Source organism: Plutella xylostella, chromosome 13 (genome assembly GCF_932276165.1).
Source record: "Plutella xylostella chromosome 13, ilPluXylo3.1, whole genome shotgun sequence".
NCBI lineage: Eukaryota > Metazoa > Arthropoda > Insecta > Lepidoptera > Plutellidae > Plutella > Plutella xylostella.
This window is the reverse complement of record NC_063993.1, coordinates 2,305,701-2,326,601: the sequence shown is the minus strand read 5'-3', so window position 1 is coordinate 2,326,601 and position 20,901 is coordinate 2,305,701. Positions and strand designations below refer to the sequence as shown.

The following is a 20,901-nucleotide window of genomic DNA, read 5'->3' as shown; positions in this document are numbered from 1 at the left end:
TAGCATTTGAATCGCTATTGTGTTACTATTATAATAAGGCACGGTGGCAAGCGGATCAGAGATTGAACCTGAAGCAGGGCTAGCACGGGGCGCAATTGAGACGTGACAAAAGTTTTGCATCGCGCTCACTCACATCACGCAGCTTCAAGAGCGAGGGCGAAGGAGAACTATTGTCCTGTCTTAATTGCGCCCGGTGCTAGCCCTTCAGATGTCTTGAGGTTGAAGTAAATAACTTCTTAAAGAGATTAATGAGTCACGACTCGTCACGACACCAGGCCGAATGACCCGTCACGTCCACGACATATACATACAAGCTCACGGATGTTTCGTCACCCTCCAGTACATTACCGATGCTACGCGAGTACTTGCACTCCTTATAAACAGAATTTGCGTTACGTGTGACATGGTTCCTCTGTTGTGAGTCGACGTAACACTGTTGGGACATTAGCACATTGGCGTCAGCCCTCGGATCTTTGTTTGTTTAGCCAAAAGCTCTCTAGCTGATTCAGGCCACCTAGGAATTCAATGAATACAAGCAAATTTTACTGAGGTATCTCTCGCGGTTGTTGGACATATTTGCAGAGTGAACGCTAAAAGTGAATTTATACTCGAGAGCTAATCGCAACCGGTTTCTAGCCCGCATAAGATACAATTCATTCTGACTATCGCTTGACAAAATACGCCGGCGCTAGCAGTGCCCTAGATAAACCGTTATGGTATCACAACTTCTTAAGGCAGTACCTAGGTAATTAGTATTTTTCTATAGCTTGCTTATATTTCATACGTACTTTAACATATTTCTCCACACGGTTAGACCATATTCTATTCTATTCTCTGTGCTGCATTTACATGAGTGACAAAAATCCACAAGGTTACCACCACCGAACATTAGCAATTATCAATACTTAGGCCGTGTCCGCACCGCGAATATTTTTCCGCGCAGAATTAATGCCCGCGATATATATTACGCGATCGAAGTTCGCCTGTTGTTTTTTTTTTGCATTTTTTTTCCGCACGTGCGGATTTTCTTATGGTATTCGATGTGTTACAGAATTGCGAATTAATTCCGCGCGGAAAAATATTCGCGGTGCGGACACGGCCTTAAGCAGATCCCAGATAAGAAACCCTTTACTGCCATTTTCAATAACTCTATCTATCGATAGCTGACAGTTACTTTCATACGGTTTTGACATAATGCAATGTCAAAATCGTGTGATAGTAACTGTCAGCTATCGATAGATATGTTATTAAAACTGGCAGTTAAACAGAGACGTCTCCCTACCTTAGGGTACCGTATCTCCCTATGCTGCGTGTACTGGTACTCGACGGCGCCGGGCACGCCATAGTGCGGCACGCGCATCACGCGCACAGCACTGTCGTCAAACGTGGCGTACGCCAGTTGAGACCCGGAGGGAGAGAAACAGAAGGGCTAGTACGGGGCACATTTAAGACGTGACAAAAGTTTTGCAACGCGCTCATTCACATCGCGCAGCCTCAAGAGCGTGCGCGACGCTTGCTTGTCACGTCTTAACAGCGCCCTTTGCTACAGGGCCCAATCGCGTTGTTGGACGCGAGGACATCCTCTAGAAGTGTGGGAGCGTCGTCGCTTGTCAAATCTGACGTATCTTGTATGGATCTGACAGATGTTTGACAAGCGAGCGACGCAATGTGTGGGTGGTGGTACGATACCTGTACTGCTACTCTTGACACGCAAGACGGTTATTCATATTGCGGTAATATTGCCTTCGAGTCATTTGGCACTCTGGAACACGATGGTAGCGCCACCTTGCCTACCGTATTTGGTGGTTTTCGGGTGAACTAGTCTAAATTCGGTTACGAACGCAAGTTGGTACTCTTGACCGCCATTTTGACAGTTGTCAATATTGAACAAACTGGATATACGCAATCGCTAAGGCAAGAAGAAAAAAGTAACTTTATTACTTGTATTTGTACTTGTGAGTGGCGATTTTGTGTGGTTTTGTGTGGTACTGGTATTTGAGACTAAAGATGCTGTGTTATGGCTTATTTAGCACTACGAATAGCGATTTAGCGCAATGCGCAGCGAAGAGATATCCGGAGGCGCAAAAATCAGCGGCGAATGGTGAGATATTTGGACGAAGCAGTGGAAATGGGACAGGCGGAGTTCGTCGATAATTACCGCCTCACAAAAGAACTTTTTGATGAACTATGTGGAGACATAGAGCCCTTCATGAAGGAAGGGTTTAGGCCTAGTCCACCACGCTGGCCTAGTGCGGGTTGGTGGACCCCAACACAAGCAAGCTTGTGCTGAAAGAGTTTATTTATTTATTTGAAGACCAACAAATGATACACTTGTTACATACATCAAGGCTACATAAATAAAATACAGTACAGGCCTCTGACTAGGATTAAGGACTGCTGCCGAAGCAGCAACCGGGCCCCACAGCTTAACGTGCCGTCCGAAGCACGGAAGCGTCCAGAAAAGAACCACTTGAAATTGGTCACCCATCCAATGGCTGACCGTGCCAGTTGTTGCTTAACCTCAGTTATCAGTTACGATCACTGAAGCCCGCTCGACTACAGACGCTTCGATAGTGTCAACTTGACACTATTCACGACAGTTTTTGTTATTTTTTCCTTTTCATTCATTCTTTCACAAAGTCGATAAAACAGTTTCAAACAATCATAACCAAATTTTAAGTGAAACCGAATTGTAACCAAATAGACGTCAAGAGTACCAAATCTAAATTGAAATTGGTTCTGACTCGAGCACAATATTAACGCAATATGAATAACCGTCTTGCGTATCAAGAGTAGCAGTACTGCTCTTCTTCCGAGCCAGTATCTTTATTCCCTTAAACAAAGAAGTCTCCCTACCTTAGGGTACCGTATCTCCCTATGCGTCGTGTACTGGTACTCGACGGCGCCGGGCACGCCGTAGTGCGGCACGCGCATCACGCGCACAGCACTGTCGTCGAACGTGGCGTACGCGAGCTGAGACCCGGACGGAGAGAACCAGATCGCGTTGTTGGAGGAGAGGACTTCCTCTGGAAATGTGAGGGGTGAGGGGTGAGGTATTGGTTGGTTGGTTGGTTGTTATTACGCTACAATAGCAGGGCTAGCTTAGGGTGCAAGACCTGCATGATAAGATTTTGCCAATGTTTTGCGGCGCGCTCGCTCACATCGCTTGGCCTCAAAAGAGAGATTGAAGAAGAACGTCTTGCGCCCCGTGCTAGATGCAGACCTGGTATTATTCTATATGGTATTTTTCTAAATGGGAGGGTAAAAATCTAGATTTGTATTTTGTTGTACATCTCTATGATAAGGCATGGCATGAAGTCCCAAATAGGCATACCATAAGCTGACATTAGTTGAAACATAATTTAAACACGGCAGGATTTCTTCCACCCCTCCACATACCTTCATAAACCCAATCCGGAATCCCGTTATACAGCACATTCAGCTTCCCTGTATCAGACAGTTGGACCGGCTCAGCCGTTATATTAGGCTTGTAGTACACGTTGTTGAGATAGACGAAGGCACAGGCGGTCCCTGTGGGGCCCCACACGAAGTTCTGTAGGAAACCTTCGCCTTCACGCACTCCTGGGGGAGCCACGTCTACGACGGCTCCAGTGGAGTCCACGGCCGCGTAGCGCGCCAGGAAACTGTAGCGGTATACCTGGGGATGTGGGGGTGTAGAGGTTAGCTATTGGTTAAAGAAGGTGCACTGCATTCCTGATAATACAGATAGCGAGTCTCCAGATAGAGTAAAGTTTTGGATTTGATTGGATAGTTGGATTTATTTCCATATGGTAACTAATAAGACTAATAACGCACCACTGACAGGAGGTTCAGGTTGTCCCGCGGGTATGTATTAGAAGAAGAGGGAAATAAGGCATTATGTTAAGACCATTGAATTCCAACTACGGATATATTCGAAAGTAGTTGGCGTACATAGTCGCCTACAATGTTATATTCGTAGTTGCATTCAATGGGTTAAAATGGTACTTAAATAAATTCATAGCACAACTACCTACTAGATGACAAGGATCAGAGCACCAGCTGACTAGAGATTGCGAAATGCTAATCAGCAGGCAGACATTATGTAGTTTACTCGGCACGCGCATGTATAAAGCAATCGTACAATGACATTAAGTCATTCGCGTACGTGTTTCATTTACCTAACTCCCTCTTTGTCGTGTTATCAAGCGAAAGTTGGTCGAGGTTAGCTCGAGTGTCAGTGGAACAACAGTAACCTCGCCTGTATCTAGACTGATGTGGATCATCAGAATAAATTATTACATCCACGTCTTAATCCATTCTTACAGGCGAAAGTGTTTGTTTGTTGGCCTTTCTCAATTCTCACGGATAAAACTGGAGCTATGGCAGAAAAGCTAGTTTTCTTTTCTATGTGGGAAGTGTTTGTAGCATAGAGATGCATTGTTTACCGGCAGCACGTTGTAGGCGAGCACGACATGGGACCCATCGGCGGACAGGCTGGCCACTCGCGACGACTGCTGTAGTATCTGCAACATACGATCACATACATTACATAGGTACATTCTTCCTTTATTTCACATACTTACGGTATAGCAAAGCACTCGCTAAACGACACAATACGTCAGAGGGGACTCCCCGAGTGCCGTATGAACTATTATTTTTATACATCCGGTGCAGGGTGCAGGGGCAGTCAACTAAATCTTTCACCACAATGACAAACCCTAGACCAGCTAATATTTGTCACTGACACGCTAAGAAAAAGAGGGATTTATAATCCATAATTTGCGGGTTTATATTCAACAAAATAAAGTGATTAATTTGGTTTATAGGTAATTTATAGACTTTAAATACAATTTGATTTATCAATGATGTCCTAGAAGTCCAAAATAAGCCAGTGTTATACACAATGTTGGATAAGAGATCTATTATTAGTAAACACCCCTCACCCTAAGATAGCTCTAGCATTCACCTCATGAATGTAGGTCAGTTTGTAAATTTATCCATTTACTTACTGCTATTTTTGTATCTTGCTGCAAAATTTTGTTTTCTAATAGACCGTGGGTGTTTATTTTTATCTGCGATCCACGTGTAAAAATGTTTGCGGCGAACTTCATTTGTTGGTAAACGTGTCAGAAATAACAGAAGCATCATAAAGAAATACCATTGTCTTTCTGTTTTCTGAATGAATTAACCAGAAACCACGCAAGGTGTTTCTATTATTTGTTATTTACGCAGGTGGCTCTCTCATTTTCTACATCTCAATTCTCTTTTATAATGTTGTCACCGTAAGTAATTTACATTAGTATTAGGTTGTTAACACAAGAAGGTACCTAAACACAAGTTAATATAATACATATTATAATGTCAAAGAACTATAGCACACGTATTTAATTACCTTATTAAAATGTTATAAAAGTGTTTAAATTAAACTATTGATATTCACTACGAGTATAGGTACTTTAGATTTATAAACGAGCCTTTCCGAGTGACGTTATCGACTGCACATTTTTGTTCCCCTTACCTTACCACAACAACGCTCGGAAACTTAGTTGCGTGTAAGCTAGAGTGACCAACAGATACCACCAACGAAAATTAGCAATCAAATATGATGCACGTGTATGGATCTGAAAGATGTGTGACAGACTAGCGACGCTTCTTCATCACATCATCACGATCTATCACGTCCGCACTGCTGAGGCACGGGTCTCCTTCCAATGAAGGAAGGGTTTTAAGGCCTAGTTCACCACGTTAGCCTAGTGCGGGTTGGTGGGCTGATAACGCTTCTTATGGATTGTAAATTGCTTATTGCTTATGTTCGGTGGTGGTAGGGTAGCTAATGTGTCGATGGTGGTAAGTACCTCGGAGTTGTTCTGCACGAGCGTGGTGGCGGAGGCGGCGGCCACGTCCAGCAGCTGCAGGTCTCCGCTGCCACTTCGGAATAGCACCTCATTGCCTGGACCAGCAAGATTGTTATAAATACTAACGTCTATTACAGGGGGTCAGGTAACTATTTTTTGTATAAAACTTAACACGCTAATAACTACCAGATTTTAATGAGCCCCCAATAGAATTTATCTGACTGCAGGACGAGCACATCTACATATTTAAAGATAAAGGTGCAGAAACATTATTTTGACTCACACAAAAAAAAAATAACACGACAAGTTGATGTCCAGAGCGTAAAAAAGTGGAATTATTTGTGGAAATAAAAGACTGTTGTGGTATCGTTAGCGTCTGTCGCCCTTCCGATTAAGTTCCTGATATATTAGCTTACCTGAAGTGAAAGAACCGTTGAATCCATTGGGCGTGTAAGCGCCACTGATGATATCCTCGAGCAGTATCGGCTCCAGCTCCTCAGGGGGAGAAGGAGTGGGGTCCGGCGTGGACTCCGGGATCTCGGGGGTCCCGGGGGTCGTCTCCGGCGAGGGCTCGGGGGTCGCGGGGGGCGTCTCCGGCGTGGGCGCGGGCGTGCCCGGGGTGGAGGGCGTGGTGGGGTCGGGCGGGGTCACGATGGGCGAGGCTGAGCCGCCTTCGTTCCCTGACAGGAGCACCACCAGGGTGATCACCACGCCCACGGTCAGCAGCATGGCCGCTGCTCCGATCACGAAGGTGATGGTCTTCTTCCGTTTGGCTGCCACCAGCACCTGGAGACGGGAAGTATGGTGTGTTAGGTGTTGTAAGAAAGATTGCAGGTAAAATTACGGCCAGGACAAAAGTTTCTTTAAAAATAATTTTCTTAGGTCTTGGATTAAATGTTTGTAATGTCTCCAACCTGTCTGCTAAAGAAGTGTGAAGGTTATGGCAAAAACCCTTCAGTCCTGGCGGAGGACTGCAATAGACAATGATGGTATGTTTTGTGGATTAATAGTAACTTGCACGATAAAGTTAATCAAAATTTAATCTATTGCTGTCTTGCTTGGACAGTATAATGTTAGCCATAGATTTAATTTCGTTTAAATGATTGGCGCAAGCCACCCTAAGTGCCAATTTCGCCATAGTGGGTCAGAGCATAACCAGGGATTATTGGTTGACTTTTGGCACATAACATTAATATATATATATATATATATATATACATATTATATCAATAATTAATATGGAGATGACGTATAATTGATGAACCAATCCCTGGTTACGATCTAACCGACTATGGCGAAATTGGAGCCAAGTGTGGTGTGTCGTGATTGTAAAAGGTTCCTCCTGACACAGACCTGGTCGCTGGTGCCCATCTCCATGCTGGAGCCGTTCTCGGTGGTCATGATGCGAGGCCGCAGCTGCCGCCTGCAACACACAGATACACAGTCAAATACAACTGAAATGTGTAAGTAGTGATGATAAGCAGAGAGCGGTAGACATCAAGACGTAGTATGGAGAACACCACATCACATTAGAGCGAAGTTCGCTGAAATAACAAGTATTGCAGTCCAAGGTTTGGTATAAGAAGGAGATAGAAAGACTAATAAATGTCTATGATAACGTCACGCTCACGCGTGTATACCTCTACAGTGCCACAAACTTATCTGTTCCGGTGACAGGTCACAAAAATATCTAATATTTCTTAATTCTATAACATTTTAAGTTTGCTCTTATTATTAATTCGCTCTTGCGGTGTTAATAAACCCATCTAATCTCTAACAATATATTATACAATTCATTAGTAAGTAATGAGATATGGATCAATTTAGTTCGCTCTCACCGGAACAGATAAGTTTGTCGCACTATACGTTATATTTATGATCGATTGTTTCTGGGTGACAAATGACAATACGATGTTCGATTTATATTTTGTTTTATTTAGTACAGTTTTAGTCTCAGTTTGTTATTTGAATTAATCTACGTATTCATTTGAGCATGAAGAGAATAATTAAATGAACCGTCTTTCATTAATAAAAAGTAAAGGTAGTACTACAGTACCTACTTATGTCCTGTACGTTACGAGTTACAGAAGCGCAAGGTTGTAGTACCTATATAATCCCTCCTATGCTTACGTATGAGTAAGTACGTATACGTACACATCTGTTTCTGTACACATCTACAGTACATCATATTTACTTTCCTTCAAATATACAATAATAAAATTGAAGTGAATAAGGAAATTTATTCTGAAATCCAATTCCTGTCAAGGTGAAGAAATATGCGAGAAATCAATAAAAATGAAAATGTACTGATAAATAAAGTAATCCTATTTGGCCCGGGGACGGCTTGCTGGGGGCGGCAAGCAGGGGGCGGCAACGGGGGGCGGAAGCTCAGCCGGCGGTCGTCACTCGAGGTTGCCTCATTTCCTGCTTGCGAGTATAACTTATTTTCCTCTTAATCTAAGAACATCTTGGGTAGGAAACGTTTGTAAACATCGTATTGATATGTTTTTTTTTTCAGTTTGAGCCATTGTAAATAAAATAACAGTACTTATAGTGCAACTATAAAGTCCTGACAATAAAGAATGCGATTTTGCAAAGACTTTTTATTATTTTCAGTTAAGTACTTATATTTACAAACATTTTAAAAATAAAATACCGATTGATAATGTCTTTTTGACGGATATGTGCTAAGATAAATAAAATGGATCGATTTAATACGGTCTTGAACAATTAGTTAGGTTAGGATCCACTTCCGTTTTCAGGACTTTATAGTTGCACTGTAAGTCAGTAAGTATACAAAGTTATTACTAAAGCCAGCATGCACACGTGTTTTCGCGCGTTTATCCTCTCCTCTTCATATAATTAGATATACCTAATATTGATAAGAACATTATAATATAGGTACATATTTCAGCTCAGAAAGGAAAGCAAAGAAAATTTTGTTTCAATGATGACCGGGGAAAACTGTAAGTTCCCGACACTCGACAAACAACGCACATGGTCAATGACTCCCAACATCACTATGAGTCATAGTAATTGAACTCGGGTATTTACATATAACCTACGAACGTGAGTTTAAATAGGTATGATGTATAGGTAACAGCTGAATTTCTGTCACTAAATTACGAATAAAATGGGTAATGCATCTTTGGATTCGACTACCTAAAATTAATTGGAACGATATTTATAGATATCATTATTTTATTGTTTCCAACAACATGAATTAATGTTTTTGGTATGTGTATTCAGCAATAGCGTGGAAATACTAGCTGTGTGTGCGCCTACCTAGTAAGTACTTACCTACCAGGTTACCAAACACATTTCAGTAAGATTATTTATCTTATTGATAACAATAAAAGATGGGATACAAGTAGATAAACACATCGATTGTCAAGTTCAAATATTATTGATACCTTACACACATTCACATATTATGTATTGTATACCTAGGTGGGTATGTGTCTCACAGTAATGTTTTGTTTAGGTATGTGTTGCCGGCAAAGCGTAAATACAGAATAATGGAAGAAAAACAGGATGCCACGGTGAGATTGGATGAGGCATTTCTGCCGAAAAACAAATAGACCATACCCAATTTTCGCAAGAATTCACAGGAGATGATGATCAGTTTTCGAACAACGATGGTATATTGACTGTATCTTTTCGGCCAACGTAGTATTATATAGAAAATATAAAGAATAGACTCAAAATCCCGATTTTGATAGAGTAATCGTAATGTTAAACGTTTCAGGGATTCTAGGGAATGCCAGGTAATTAAAAAATTATAAGTAGGTACATCCAGAATAATTGAGAACTTCCTCTATTTTTCAAAGTCGGTTAAAATAACAAAATAGCTCAAATAACGATTTTTGATTACAGAAAAAACCGACTTAGAACTTCAGTGATCATATTATAATACCTAAATATATCTAAGTACCTATGTGTTATTTATCATTATCATTAAGTACCTACAGCTGCATATCAACAAAATAATTGCGTTATTACAATAATCAAGAACCAGAAAGCAGATTAGCCTAATCCATAATATCACTACAGTATTTTTTTAAACATACTTGTACCTACCTGAACTAATTTTAAGAATTCTAAACGACATTATACAATGATACGATTGAGAGATAGGTAAATAATTAAATCAATAATTAGCAAATACATAGGTATAATTCACGTAGTTTTTTTTTGTATAAGTATATTTTTACTAAAGCATATATTGTACAGTCAGCTGCATAAGTAGCTGAACACTTTTGTACCTTGTCAAACCACAAACTGCCTATTCAAACAATGACGGTTTGTTATGTAGTCAGTTTGACAAGGTAAAAAAGTGTATAGGTACTATGCAGCTGACCGTACATTCGCAAGCAATGAAAAAGTTCCACTTCGACGCCAAATTACCCACATTTTTTTAACTATATTTTGAATTTGATCAATATAATATTGATATCCTTCCACCCTAAGGTTGCCTAGAAAAAATCGCTTTAAGCGATAAGACCGCCATTTTTGTACATATTTGTTAGTATTTAAGTTTCTTTTATGTGTGTGTGTGTACAAATAAAGAATATTCTATCTATCTATCTATCTATATTTACGTTTTTAGTTAGTTGGTTATATTATTCATTGCAGACGGCGTAATTAAGCTAGTCTTTTCCGTTTAAGAGTAATTTGGTGCTATTTTCACTGGAACTTTTTCATTGCTCGTGAGTAGTGACGTGAGTGTATAAATACAAAATAACTCACCGCTGAAAATATCACAAAACTAGAACTTAGTGCCCCCTTTGGCGCACACTCGCCAAGTGAACTTATCCAACGTGAATTAAGATAATCCACTATCAATGATAAAGACGAAAAGAATGTGATTATATTTACTGATATCGTGTAATTATAAAAATAATAGCAAATAACATAATAGTGTAGCGCGTGGATGACGTCCGCATACGCTTATCAGGATGTAAATGTAAGGCAAACCGTAACGACTGTCGTGGCTACAAAATACATTGCCATAAACAAATAACTTATTGATCAATTCGATGTATTTAAATGGAGAGCCCTAAGGGTGCTGGTAGGTGTGCAAACTATAGCGCCTCTTAAAACGTTAATCAATTATATTTTTCATATTTTTTTAATCTAGCACATCCAGATATGTGAACCCACCAAACCGCAGTGGACCAGCGTGGTGGGAAATGGTCCAAGCTTAGGAAGGCAGTTTAGACCTTGGGGTTATGCACAAAGGTTCCGCTCGAGAGAGCCAGGTGCAGGTACTTAAATCCCCACAGAGAATAGAAAAGAATATAATCTAGCTTCAAAGACCTTCTGTCTACTTTGTTAAATTTGAATTGTAAGACGTAGACTTGTCTAGGTGTCTAGGTCTTAAACCATTTAAACTGTGCAACTGGATTGTATTTCTGATGCAGATTGCTTTATCCGTCTCCCCTTACTGATGCAACATTTAAGTAGTACAAGAGTATGGCTCAGACTGACATTAAAAAACTTTTAAACATGATTTTCTGTGTTTTGTTTCTTATCTTCCGCTTTCTTTAATAACCTTTATATTCAGGTACGATAGTTACTTAAATACATTTATGTAGGTAGGTATAGGTACAAAATAAATATTGTTTTATAATGTGACGTGAAATTGTGTAATGAATGTAAAGTGTTTATGTTGTGTATGTGTGTGGTGGTAGGGTTGGGCTTATAAAATGTTAACAATAGTAACAATATAAACTTCAGTAACTGTATCTGAGTCCTGTAAGAATAACCGACATTCAACAGACGCCCAACAACCACCCAACAAAAGTGCGCAGCAAACAAGGGAGCGACTTTTATTAGTTGCGTTGAGAGCCTTCTGGTTTCTCTCACTCCCTCATTACACTTTCATGTACTTTTTGAAATAATATAACATTAAATTTTTTTTTAATATTTTTTTGATACGGAGGCTGAGAGCACAGACTTGTGGCGCTCCTTGATAGATAGATATATAATTCTTTATTGCACACAAACAGAAATTACAAAAGCAAATGTACAACATAGATAGACGGTACAATTGGCAGCTTTATTCCTAAGAGTAATTTCTTCCAGATGCTCGAAGAGTTTCTTTCGCCATTACTTTCCTCCTTAATGACGGGGCCTTTGTGAAATATGGTGGTAGATTATGATTATGACCTTTGACAAGTAATTCTAATTATTCTACATCGAAAAAATAAACGATTTTATTTCATTTCATTTCATCCAGAATACCTTGGTAGAGATAAATTGTACAATACAAGGGTCTTGATCGAGGACTAGTTCTAGTAATTAATGATTTTTATTCGCTGATCATTGATCTTTTTGTTTTTTCTACAAATCACATACCAAATAATTTTAAGAACGCCTCGCAAAACAAACTTGTCAATCAACTAACAGCATTACTTACATCGGTTATTAAGTAAGTAGGAACGTTTACATTAGCAATTAGATGGCAGTGATACTTTGGACGACACCGCAGACTGGGTCTAAATATTGTACAAAAAAAAAACACAAAATCGTAGAGTTTTAAATTAGCGACTTACAATATTGACTTCTTATTTACATAGTATGATTAAACATATAAACATCATTTATTTTGAGTATGATCGTAATATACTTATTATTCTTTGTACACACAATGATCACTCAGTGTGATGGTAGTTTTTTGCGATATTCCCACATGTGTCCATTAGCTACAACAATGAGATAATTGGCTGCTCAAATTATCCACTCACGCGCGTTTGTGTCTTACCGACGAGGTATCAGTGTACTTATGCTATAATTTTAATGTCTTTATAAGGCCTTATTTATACATTATTTAGAAGACACCGTTGTAAAAGCTATAAGTACGTATTCAAAAGAGCTTAGCTAAATTCTGTGTTAAACATGTGCAATCTCATTTCCCGAAATCCCAAAACTTAAACCCTTCAAAATTAAAAGGAATTTAGAGATAAGTTATAAAATTTAAGAAAATACAAAACACAAATAAAAAAAACGTAACAATTATCACGTGTAGGTACACTGTACAATATACAGATTTTACTCTCACATACCTACCCATATTATTTTCATTGAGATTTTATTGCAAATGGGCTTCAAGAAAAAAATGCCGTACTTAAATTTAAGCCTCTAATCCATTATTAAACCCGCAAATACGAAGCACACAAATCCGTCCATCATCATAAAATGACGGAAGTGGTCGCTGGTTTATGGTTTTGTTCATGTGAATGCGAACATATGTATGTTCGCAAACTAGGCCTATATAGGCCTAATTAAACGCAACTTTCTTCATACAATATACAAAAAGACTTTTAGCCAATTGTTTGCAAGCGAGACGCTAATGAGAGAGAATTGTTAATTAAAAGACGAGCAGAGAGTTCCTTGCAACTTGCCATGTGACTTGCAACTTGTGAACTTGCGGAGAGCATGTTTGTATACTTTGTATACTCTTTGTTAGTAGAGCAAGCTCACAACTGATACCGTATTCAAGTCAACTCACGGCGTTACCAAAACGATGTGAATTTGTAGTGGTAGGTATGGTACCATCGAAATTCAAAATGCAAAATTTAACGTTTTATACGCTAAAATAACGTGAATAAGTCAAACACGGATCACGGTAGGGCACCTTCTGATCCTGACATACTTTTAACATAATAAAACGAATTTTCCTTTCAAACAAGTGTTTTAACTGAGTTATTCACCTTGGTGAGTATAAGTAATTTTAACCTACTTTGAACGCATCAAATTAGAATAGATAGATTATAAGATACACTGTAAATACAAGCTAATATAAAATATTATACTCGTACTAAAACATAATGCGTTGTTTATAATTATTAGGTACTCGGCCAATACCATTTTTGATTCACATATGAAGGGCACCTCCCTCTCCCTCTAACACTCAAACGCCAACTCATCAACATGTGTATACTGCCTGTCCTAACCTACGGCGCACAAACTTGGTCTCTGACCGAGCATCAGAAGTCCAAACTCGAGGTTTGCCAAAGAGGGATGGAGCGTACTATACTTGGTGTACGAAGGATTGACCGAATCCGGAACACCACGCTACGCTCCTCGACTCGTATAACTGATGTGGGCGCACAGACTGCGAAGTTGAAGTGGGCCTGGGCAGGCCACGTCTGTCGCATGCACCCGGACCGGTGGGCCAGAATTGTCACCGAGTGGGTGCCCAGTGATGGACGTCGGCGTCGCGGAAGACCCAGACGGAGATGGCGGGACGACCTCGACAGGTTTTTACCTCAATGGCCGAAGGAGGCACAGAATCGGGACCGGTGGTCAATTTATAAGGAGGCCTTTGCCCAGCAGTGGGACACTAACCAGGCTACATAAAAAAACTGTATAGTTAAAAAAATTAATAACCAAGGTGTACATAGTTAATAGTATCTTACAAAGGTTTTTTTAATTCAAATCAAAATAAAACATGTAAGTACACCTAAATTTGATTGATAACAGGCCGAGTGTGCGATTCATAGTTTTTTATGTTACTTTTTTTTATGTACGTGTTCGTTAACGTAAATACCGGGTATTCCCACAAGGTCGGCAGTGCTTGATCTAAGTTTGAATAGAGCAGAGCAGAAGTTTATAACTTAGTTGGAGAAGTTATTGCACGCCACAGGTAGGTATACCTCTTGTACCTAGGTTCTACTAGTAAGTAGGTTGTATTGTACGTCGCCTCTCGCGAGCGAAACTTACAATTGAATTGTTAATGAATCTTCAGTGCTGGATTTGCTGAAGCTATACGGACCGTCCCGGAGGGAATGAAGGGAACCTGCCCTAAATATTTACTTTACACTTAAATAATTTTGGCACAGTAAAATGTTTTAGTTAGTATCTTAATCTACTTCAATGCTTAAATGTTAAAATGTTAAAGCTTTGTTTAAATTGTTATTATTTATATTGGTAAATAAAAAAAGCTCAGGACATTTTTTTTTTTCAAAATGAATTCTATTAGGTACTACTCGTACATTAAAAATTAGATTACTCTCTACTGAAAATAACATTGTCTCTTTCGAGTACATTCTACTCGTATTCAATTTCCAAAATATTTTTTTGGAAGAAAAAGCATACATTTTCATTTAAGGAAAATACATACCTAGATAGACACTACACTAAATTACATGAAGATCTTACCTTTCAGGGCCAATGAGCGTGCAGCTCGATTGTTAGACCGTATGTATTAAAAACTTTTTGGCGGCAATGAAATGAAAATATTTATAAACAAAATTATAAACAACTTATTCTAATTATTGTCAGCGCTCGCTTACCCAAACACTAATGATTCAAATCCGCCTGAATGTATCGGCCACTTCAAAACAAAACTTTCTCATTGTTTTCCTGGTTCAACACATCACTGAAAAAACTTTTTAACTTTTTTCAAACACACTATCGCCGAGGTTGGTACTGGCCAGTTGGAAAATAAGGAAAAAAATAAAAAGTTTACATTTCGCGCCACTGTTTGTGTATGATTTGATACTTTTGATCGGAGCTCGGATCGATCGGTCGATTTATTTACAAACAGTGTCGAGTCGGGTGAGCGGTCGACGCGCGAATGGCGCGAGCGGCGCGGAGCGACTGCCGGCATGTCGCGGGACCGTGCCGTGCCGTATCGGTCCGCGTCGTGTCGTGTCGCCCGCTGTCATCACGGTAGCTGTTGAATGAGTAAACAGGCGAGATGGGACGGAGCGTGTTTTCTTTAGCGGGTCGCGGGCTGGGGACAGGGCTGCCGTGTACATTTAATTTTCCAACATAAAAGACTAATCTTTTTTGTTTGGTTAATATAGGTATTTTTTGTAAGTACATAAATATGTAGTTCGCTTTTTTGAAACTTCATTTGACAGGGGCCTTGATAGTATTGGTGCTAGGGCTAGTTGAAAATAATCATAACTTCTATTTGAAAGCGTTTTTCCAAAAAGTGCCAAGACATCGCTGCTACAGAGGAGTTTTAAAACAAATTGTCACTAATTACTTAATTACCACACTAAACAAAGACACAAACTGATAAAGTTATATTTGGTAGGCAAAATGACTATACCTAATCACTATCACTACATGTAGAGTTAAAGTAAATTATTCAAAGAATCACTAGTGTACTGTGTGTACTGGTTAATAAAATCTGCCGAAAATTTCTTAATAAGATAAAGATAAAGACACGTTTACAGGACACAATTTACATAAAGTTTAGTTATAGCCCTGAACTCACCCCAAATTTCCGCACTGCATAGTTTATCTTTCGAGATCCGTCGCAAAACATTCTTACATTAGTTTTTGCACAATTAATAATATTGTCTGCATGCATTTTAGCGCCTCGCTCTATTAAGTATTCCGACAACATATTTTTTCCACATTTTCCGACTGTCGATGCTGATCCCGCCAAAAACTGATCTTTTAGTTCTTTTGTTTCTTTTTTTTAGTAGATTTTTTCATTTTTAAGGAAAAGGCTAAGGGCATTATCCCATACTGCCTGGTCTTATTTAATGTTCTTTTGTTTCTTTTCTTCCGCTTCCTTTACCGCTCCGCAACGTGGCAAAGGTTTGTAGCTCAAACAGCCAAAGTTTCCTCTCCAATAAAATATACAAAATAAATTCCTCCTAATGTAAAAGCAGTCTACAATAATAATTATAATAATAGTAATACGTTGTTGTAATGAGGGGTGAGGGTGTTATTGTTGTTGATATACGCTTAAGTTTCTTTTTCCACTTTATGCTTTATGTACTTATAGGTACTCGTATTTGTAAATGAACAGCGCAGTGTTTACCTCGGTTGATTAGCTCTCGCGCTAAACCAGGCGCAAATCCCCGACTCGGGAACGAAATAAACGGCTAAACCCTTTGGGTAACAAAATATTTTATTAATAATTAGACGGCCATCAAAAATTAACTGTCCCTAGGGACGAAGAGACCTATTTATACATGGATGTTTTCAGGAGATTCATACCTACTTCTTGCAGAGCATGAGTGATGAAAATGTATGTTTGTATGTACCTACCTATGTAAATAATAGTAAGTATGTAGGTGTATTGTGTGTAGGTATGTTTATTTAGTTATAAGTAGTTAGGTAGTAGGTACACCGCCCTCAAATTTTCTTTATTTCTATTTTTTTATGTTTAAGGTTGCCTGTAAGAGATCGCTCTTAGCGATAAGGCCGCTTATTGTTCATTGTCTCTAGTTTATAAGTATAGTCTGTATGTTTTTGTGGTGACCAATAAAGTTATATTGTATTGTATGAAAAAAATATCCCTGATCAACCCGTAAGTGACCAACAGACGAGCCCCAATCCAACATTTAGGATTTAGTTTGACTTGCACCAAACATTTAAACGAAAATAAATCTATTCATCTCTTGCTTTGTCAGTATACTGACTGAATAGATGCAATTGCAATAGATGTAATTTCATTTAAATATTATGTGGTGCAAAAGTCCACAAAAGGATATATTATTGTGATTAATCTCCAGGGATATAAATGTTACTAAGGATTTCCTAAAATAATTAGGGTATGAAATGAATGAAATTAAATTAAATGAAATCGTTCATTTTTTCGACGTAAAATGAAACTCCTTGAGCATCTTTTCAACTTTTTGCTTATATCTAACTCCATCTCTTTTTAAATGTAAGTAAGCAGTATGCTACAAGTTTAGTGCGCCTCACACACTCACTTTCATAGCACTTTCTTAGAAACGAGTTATTTAATTGCCCACAACAGTAAAATATCTGCACGCAAAGTGTTATAATTTGTATGTACGACACTCGCACCGTCGCCATTCCACTAATATGATAAATAGAGCTTGATGTTGCGAGCGCAGAAAATACATACCAAATAATTACATGTTCACCAGCCAACCAAGTGCGCGTCGGACGAGGTCGTAAAAAAACTATACCACTCGACACATTATCGACATAATCAGCCTATATTCTTTCACTGTTGGACGTTATTGTGTATCCCAAGGAGACTTATTTATAATAGTTTTTTTTCTCAGCCTCATAGATTTCTAAAGCCAGCACTAGCTACCGGTCGAATCACACACACAACACATACTCGTTTAGGCTGGTAATTTAAGACTAGAATGGTATAAGGTCAACCGGGGCCAAGTCGCCTACGGGGCTAATGCCTCGAATCCATTTATCTTCCGAACCACATACTTTAGAACTACTGGAGTCATCTGCTATCTATCTTTGTAACTGAAACTTTTACCTCTGACCAATAGATGTCGTATCCGGGTTAATTTTCTTAACAAATCTGCCATTTTAATTTTTTCACCTCTTTCGGCCACCTCAGGTTTCCTGACACGTTTTTTTGAATCGTTCCAAATGTGTGTTTGTTTAAAAGAATTTATGTTTCCTAACTGTAAATACTGTTATTGTTTTGTTGCTTTACATATTGTTTTGATTATTTTATTGAAATAACGTAAGATTCGGACACAATATGTAATTACAAAATTGTAGGATTAGCTTTTATTTTGGGGTAAATGCCTCTGGGCTGATGGGGTTATTGCCTCTATTGCGGCGCAATAGCCCCATTTCCAGAGGTTCTAAACCTTTTATGTTATGATAAATGTATTTAATACACTCACGAGCAATGAAAAAGTTCCAGTGACATTAGCACCAAATTACTCCTAAACGAAAAATACTAGGTTAATGACGCCTTCTGCAATATTGAAGAACATTTAACGGCGTATCAGAATTAACATTCTTATATTGGTAATCCAACTAAAACGTAAATAATTTTAATATATAATAAACTAAATATTTTAAAAAATTGGCGTCATTTGGTGTCGACATTATAATGTTGTTAACACGGTATATAGAAAATAATCATACCTATAATAAATAAAAAATACTCATATCAACGGAATGATCCCACTTATTTTAAAAACTCTAAAATCTAAATAGTTTTGTAATGATTAAAATTCCGTCAGACTCTAAAAATGGTATACTTACTAATTTAAAGTTGTGGTTTGATTGCAAATTATAAAAAATATGCCCTTGTATGCTTTTATACTGTATTTTAATTTTTCACGTAAGTATTTATACTTTTTTAAGTTCAATAAAGTTTTCATAAATAAAATGTTGAGCACCCCTGGAATCTTGGATGGGGTAAATGCCACTACAAGAAATTAAGCTACGTAGGCGCCATAGCCCCAAAAATTTTTGATCAACTGATTCTCCTTAACTAAGCGCAGTATTTAGTTTACAATCTAATAATTAGCTACGTTAATAGTAATTCTATAAATTATATTTACTTAAACTTGTAAAAACCTCTTCCAAGCACACAAAACTAGTGAAAGAGGCATTAGCCCCACTAGGGGTTATTGCGCCTAAAAATCCCATTTTTTGTAGAAACGTCGTTTACACGCAGAAGATTTTTAAAATTCTACAAAATTGCATCAAAATATGAAACTAGATAAAATTTCCTAATATGTATCACAAGTTATAGCTTAATATGGCGTATAGTCTGTTTGTTATGATCAAATGAATATGAAAGTCAAAGTATTGTGGCGCAATGGCCCCGGTTGACCTTACTTATTTAAATTTCAATAATTGCGGTATCGCTGCATTTTTGATATGTTGTAAAATTCCAATGGGTTGTGTCTAACCTACTTTTTATATATATACCTAGCTATAGCAACTTTTCAAAAACTACTAGACAAAATTTCCCCAATTTTGTTCTAAACTTCAGTTTTACAGGTCCAAGTGTTACCAAGTTTCAAGCTATAAACCTGCGGCACACTATCTAATCGTAATCATCTTCTAGAGTTCTACAAACGTCATCAGCGGCACTCTTCATCACATCGGCTTTAGGTTTCGATATTATTTTTAGTCCTTTGCTCCTACGTATCCATACCCACATAGCGAAGGTGGGCGCTATTCATAGTCGGTATCTATTACAGTAAACAGCATTAATTGAGAGAAAGAAGATAATAATAATGTATCGGAGAGCAATCGATAGAGAGAGTCCATAGTGATCTGAAAATGGAAAGTAGGTATCTCACGACAAACAAGCAGCGGGTACAGTCACGGGCACATCCACTCGATCCATAACTTGTAGAACGTTCCATTGAGAAAATCACCAAATTACTAAACGGAAAAAAAACTTACTTAATTACGCATTTTGCAACGTTTAAACTACATTTCACGGTGCATCAGAATATAAGCAACTAAAAACGTTGATAATTAAAAAAATTGCGGCCATTTGGTGTCTGAATTTTGTAAGTGGAACTGTTTCTTTGCCCGTGAGTGTAGTAAGTACTTACTAATATTTAATGCTAACTATTATAGTACTTACCATTTTTTCTTCATTTCGGTGACAAATACAAGAGCAAGACAAGGGTTTGTCAACTTGTGAAAGGATTGGTTAGTTGTAAGCCTTGTAAGCAGCTGAGCCCTGCGCCGGACCTGTAATTATACTATTATGTGGAACCGGTCATACGTAAAAGAGAGACTGATACATTTAGGTATGTATACCTACTTACGATGAATTTCAGAAAAGAATATTAAGCTAATGTCGGTATTACTTAAATCTATGTCCGTCTTTTTCTGTCCGTAAGTATACTGTCAAACCAAGGCAGGGTTGACATTAGCTTACCTAAAGTCCCTTTCTGCAACTCAGCGTTAGCCTATCTATGTAAAGATTGTAGAGTACATAAAGGCACCACATATTTAAACACGATATGGTATAATAATAAAGAATGATGAAGATGTATGTGAGATGTCCTCGCTTGTACCCGTGACGTGTGTTGTGTGTTGAAGGGTAACGAGCGCGCAGAGATTCAATGTGGCCGCCACAATAACACACATCATGTACGTACTTACTGTACTACGTGTACACCCCTACACTCTGGATACCATCATTCACTTTGTGAGCTTCTAATTATCTCTAATCATGTCCATTGATTGTGACTTGTGAGTCTTGTGAACCTACCAATTACGTTTATCTGAACTTTACTTTGAATATTTATCTAAGCACATAAATTGTTTACCTACTAAATTTGCCTTCCTTCTTTAAATATGTTATTCTTTCATCTTAGAAACAAAA

At 38.4% G+C, this 20,901-nt stretch overlaps 1 protein-coding gene across 7 annotated transcripts in view; it reads right to left on the bottom strand.

Annotated features, from left to right (window-relative positions):
- The window catches only part of LOC105395592 (venom dipeptidyl peptidase 4), a 30,926-nt gene extending 15,483 nt beyond the window's left edge, over positions 1–15,443 (bottom strand). For 5 of the 7 annotated variants that reach the window (XM_048624935.1, XM_048624939.1, XM_048624937.1 and 2 more), the window contains exons 1-7: positions 10,587–10,732; positions 7,191–7,260; positions 6,254–6,623; positions 5,838–5,932; positions 4,428–4,505; positions 3,400–3,658; positions 2,857–3,026 (exon numbers count right to left, since the gene is read on the bottom strand). In XM_048624935.1, coding sequence (XP_048480892.1) covers positions 2,857–3,026; positions 3,400–3,658; positions 4,428–4,505; positions 5,838–5,932; positions 6,254–6,623; positions 7,191–7,238 — 1,020 coding nt within the window. In that variant the 5' untranslated portion in view covers positions 7,239–7,260; positions 10,587–10,732. Of the gene's footprint in view, positions 1–2,856; positions 3,027–3,399; positions 3,659–4,427; positions 4,506–5,837; positions 5,933–6,253; positions 6,624–7,190; positions 7,261–10,586; positions 10,733–15,136 lie in introns of those variants that run through there. The other 2 variants (XM_048624934.1, XM_048624933.1) reach the window with 2 other exon arrangements.
- Positions 15,444–20,901: the final 5,458 nt, after the last annotated feature.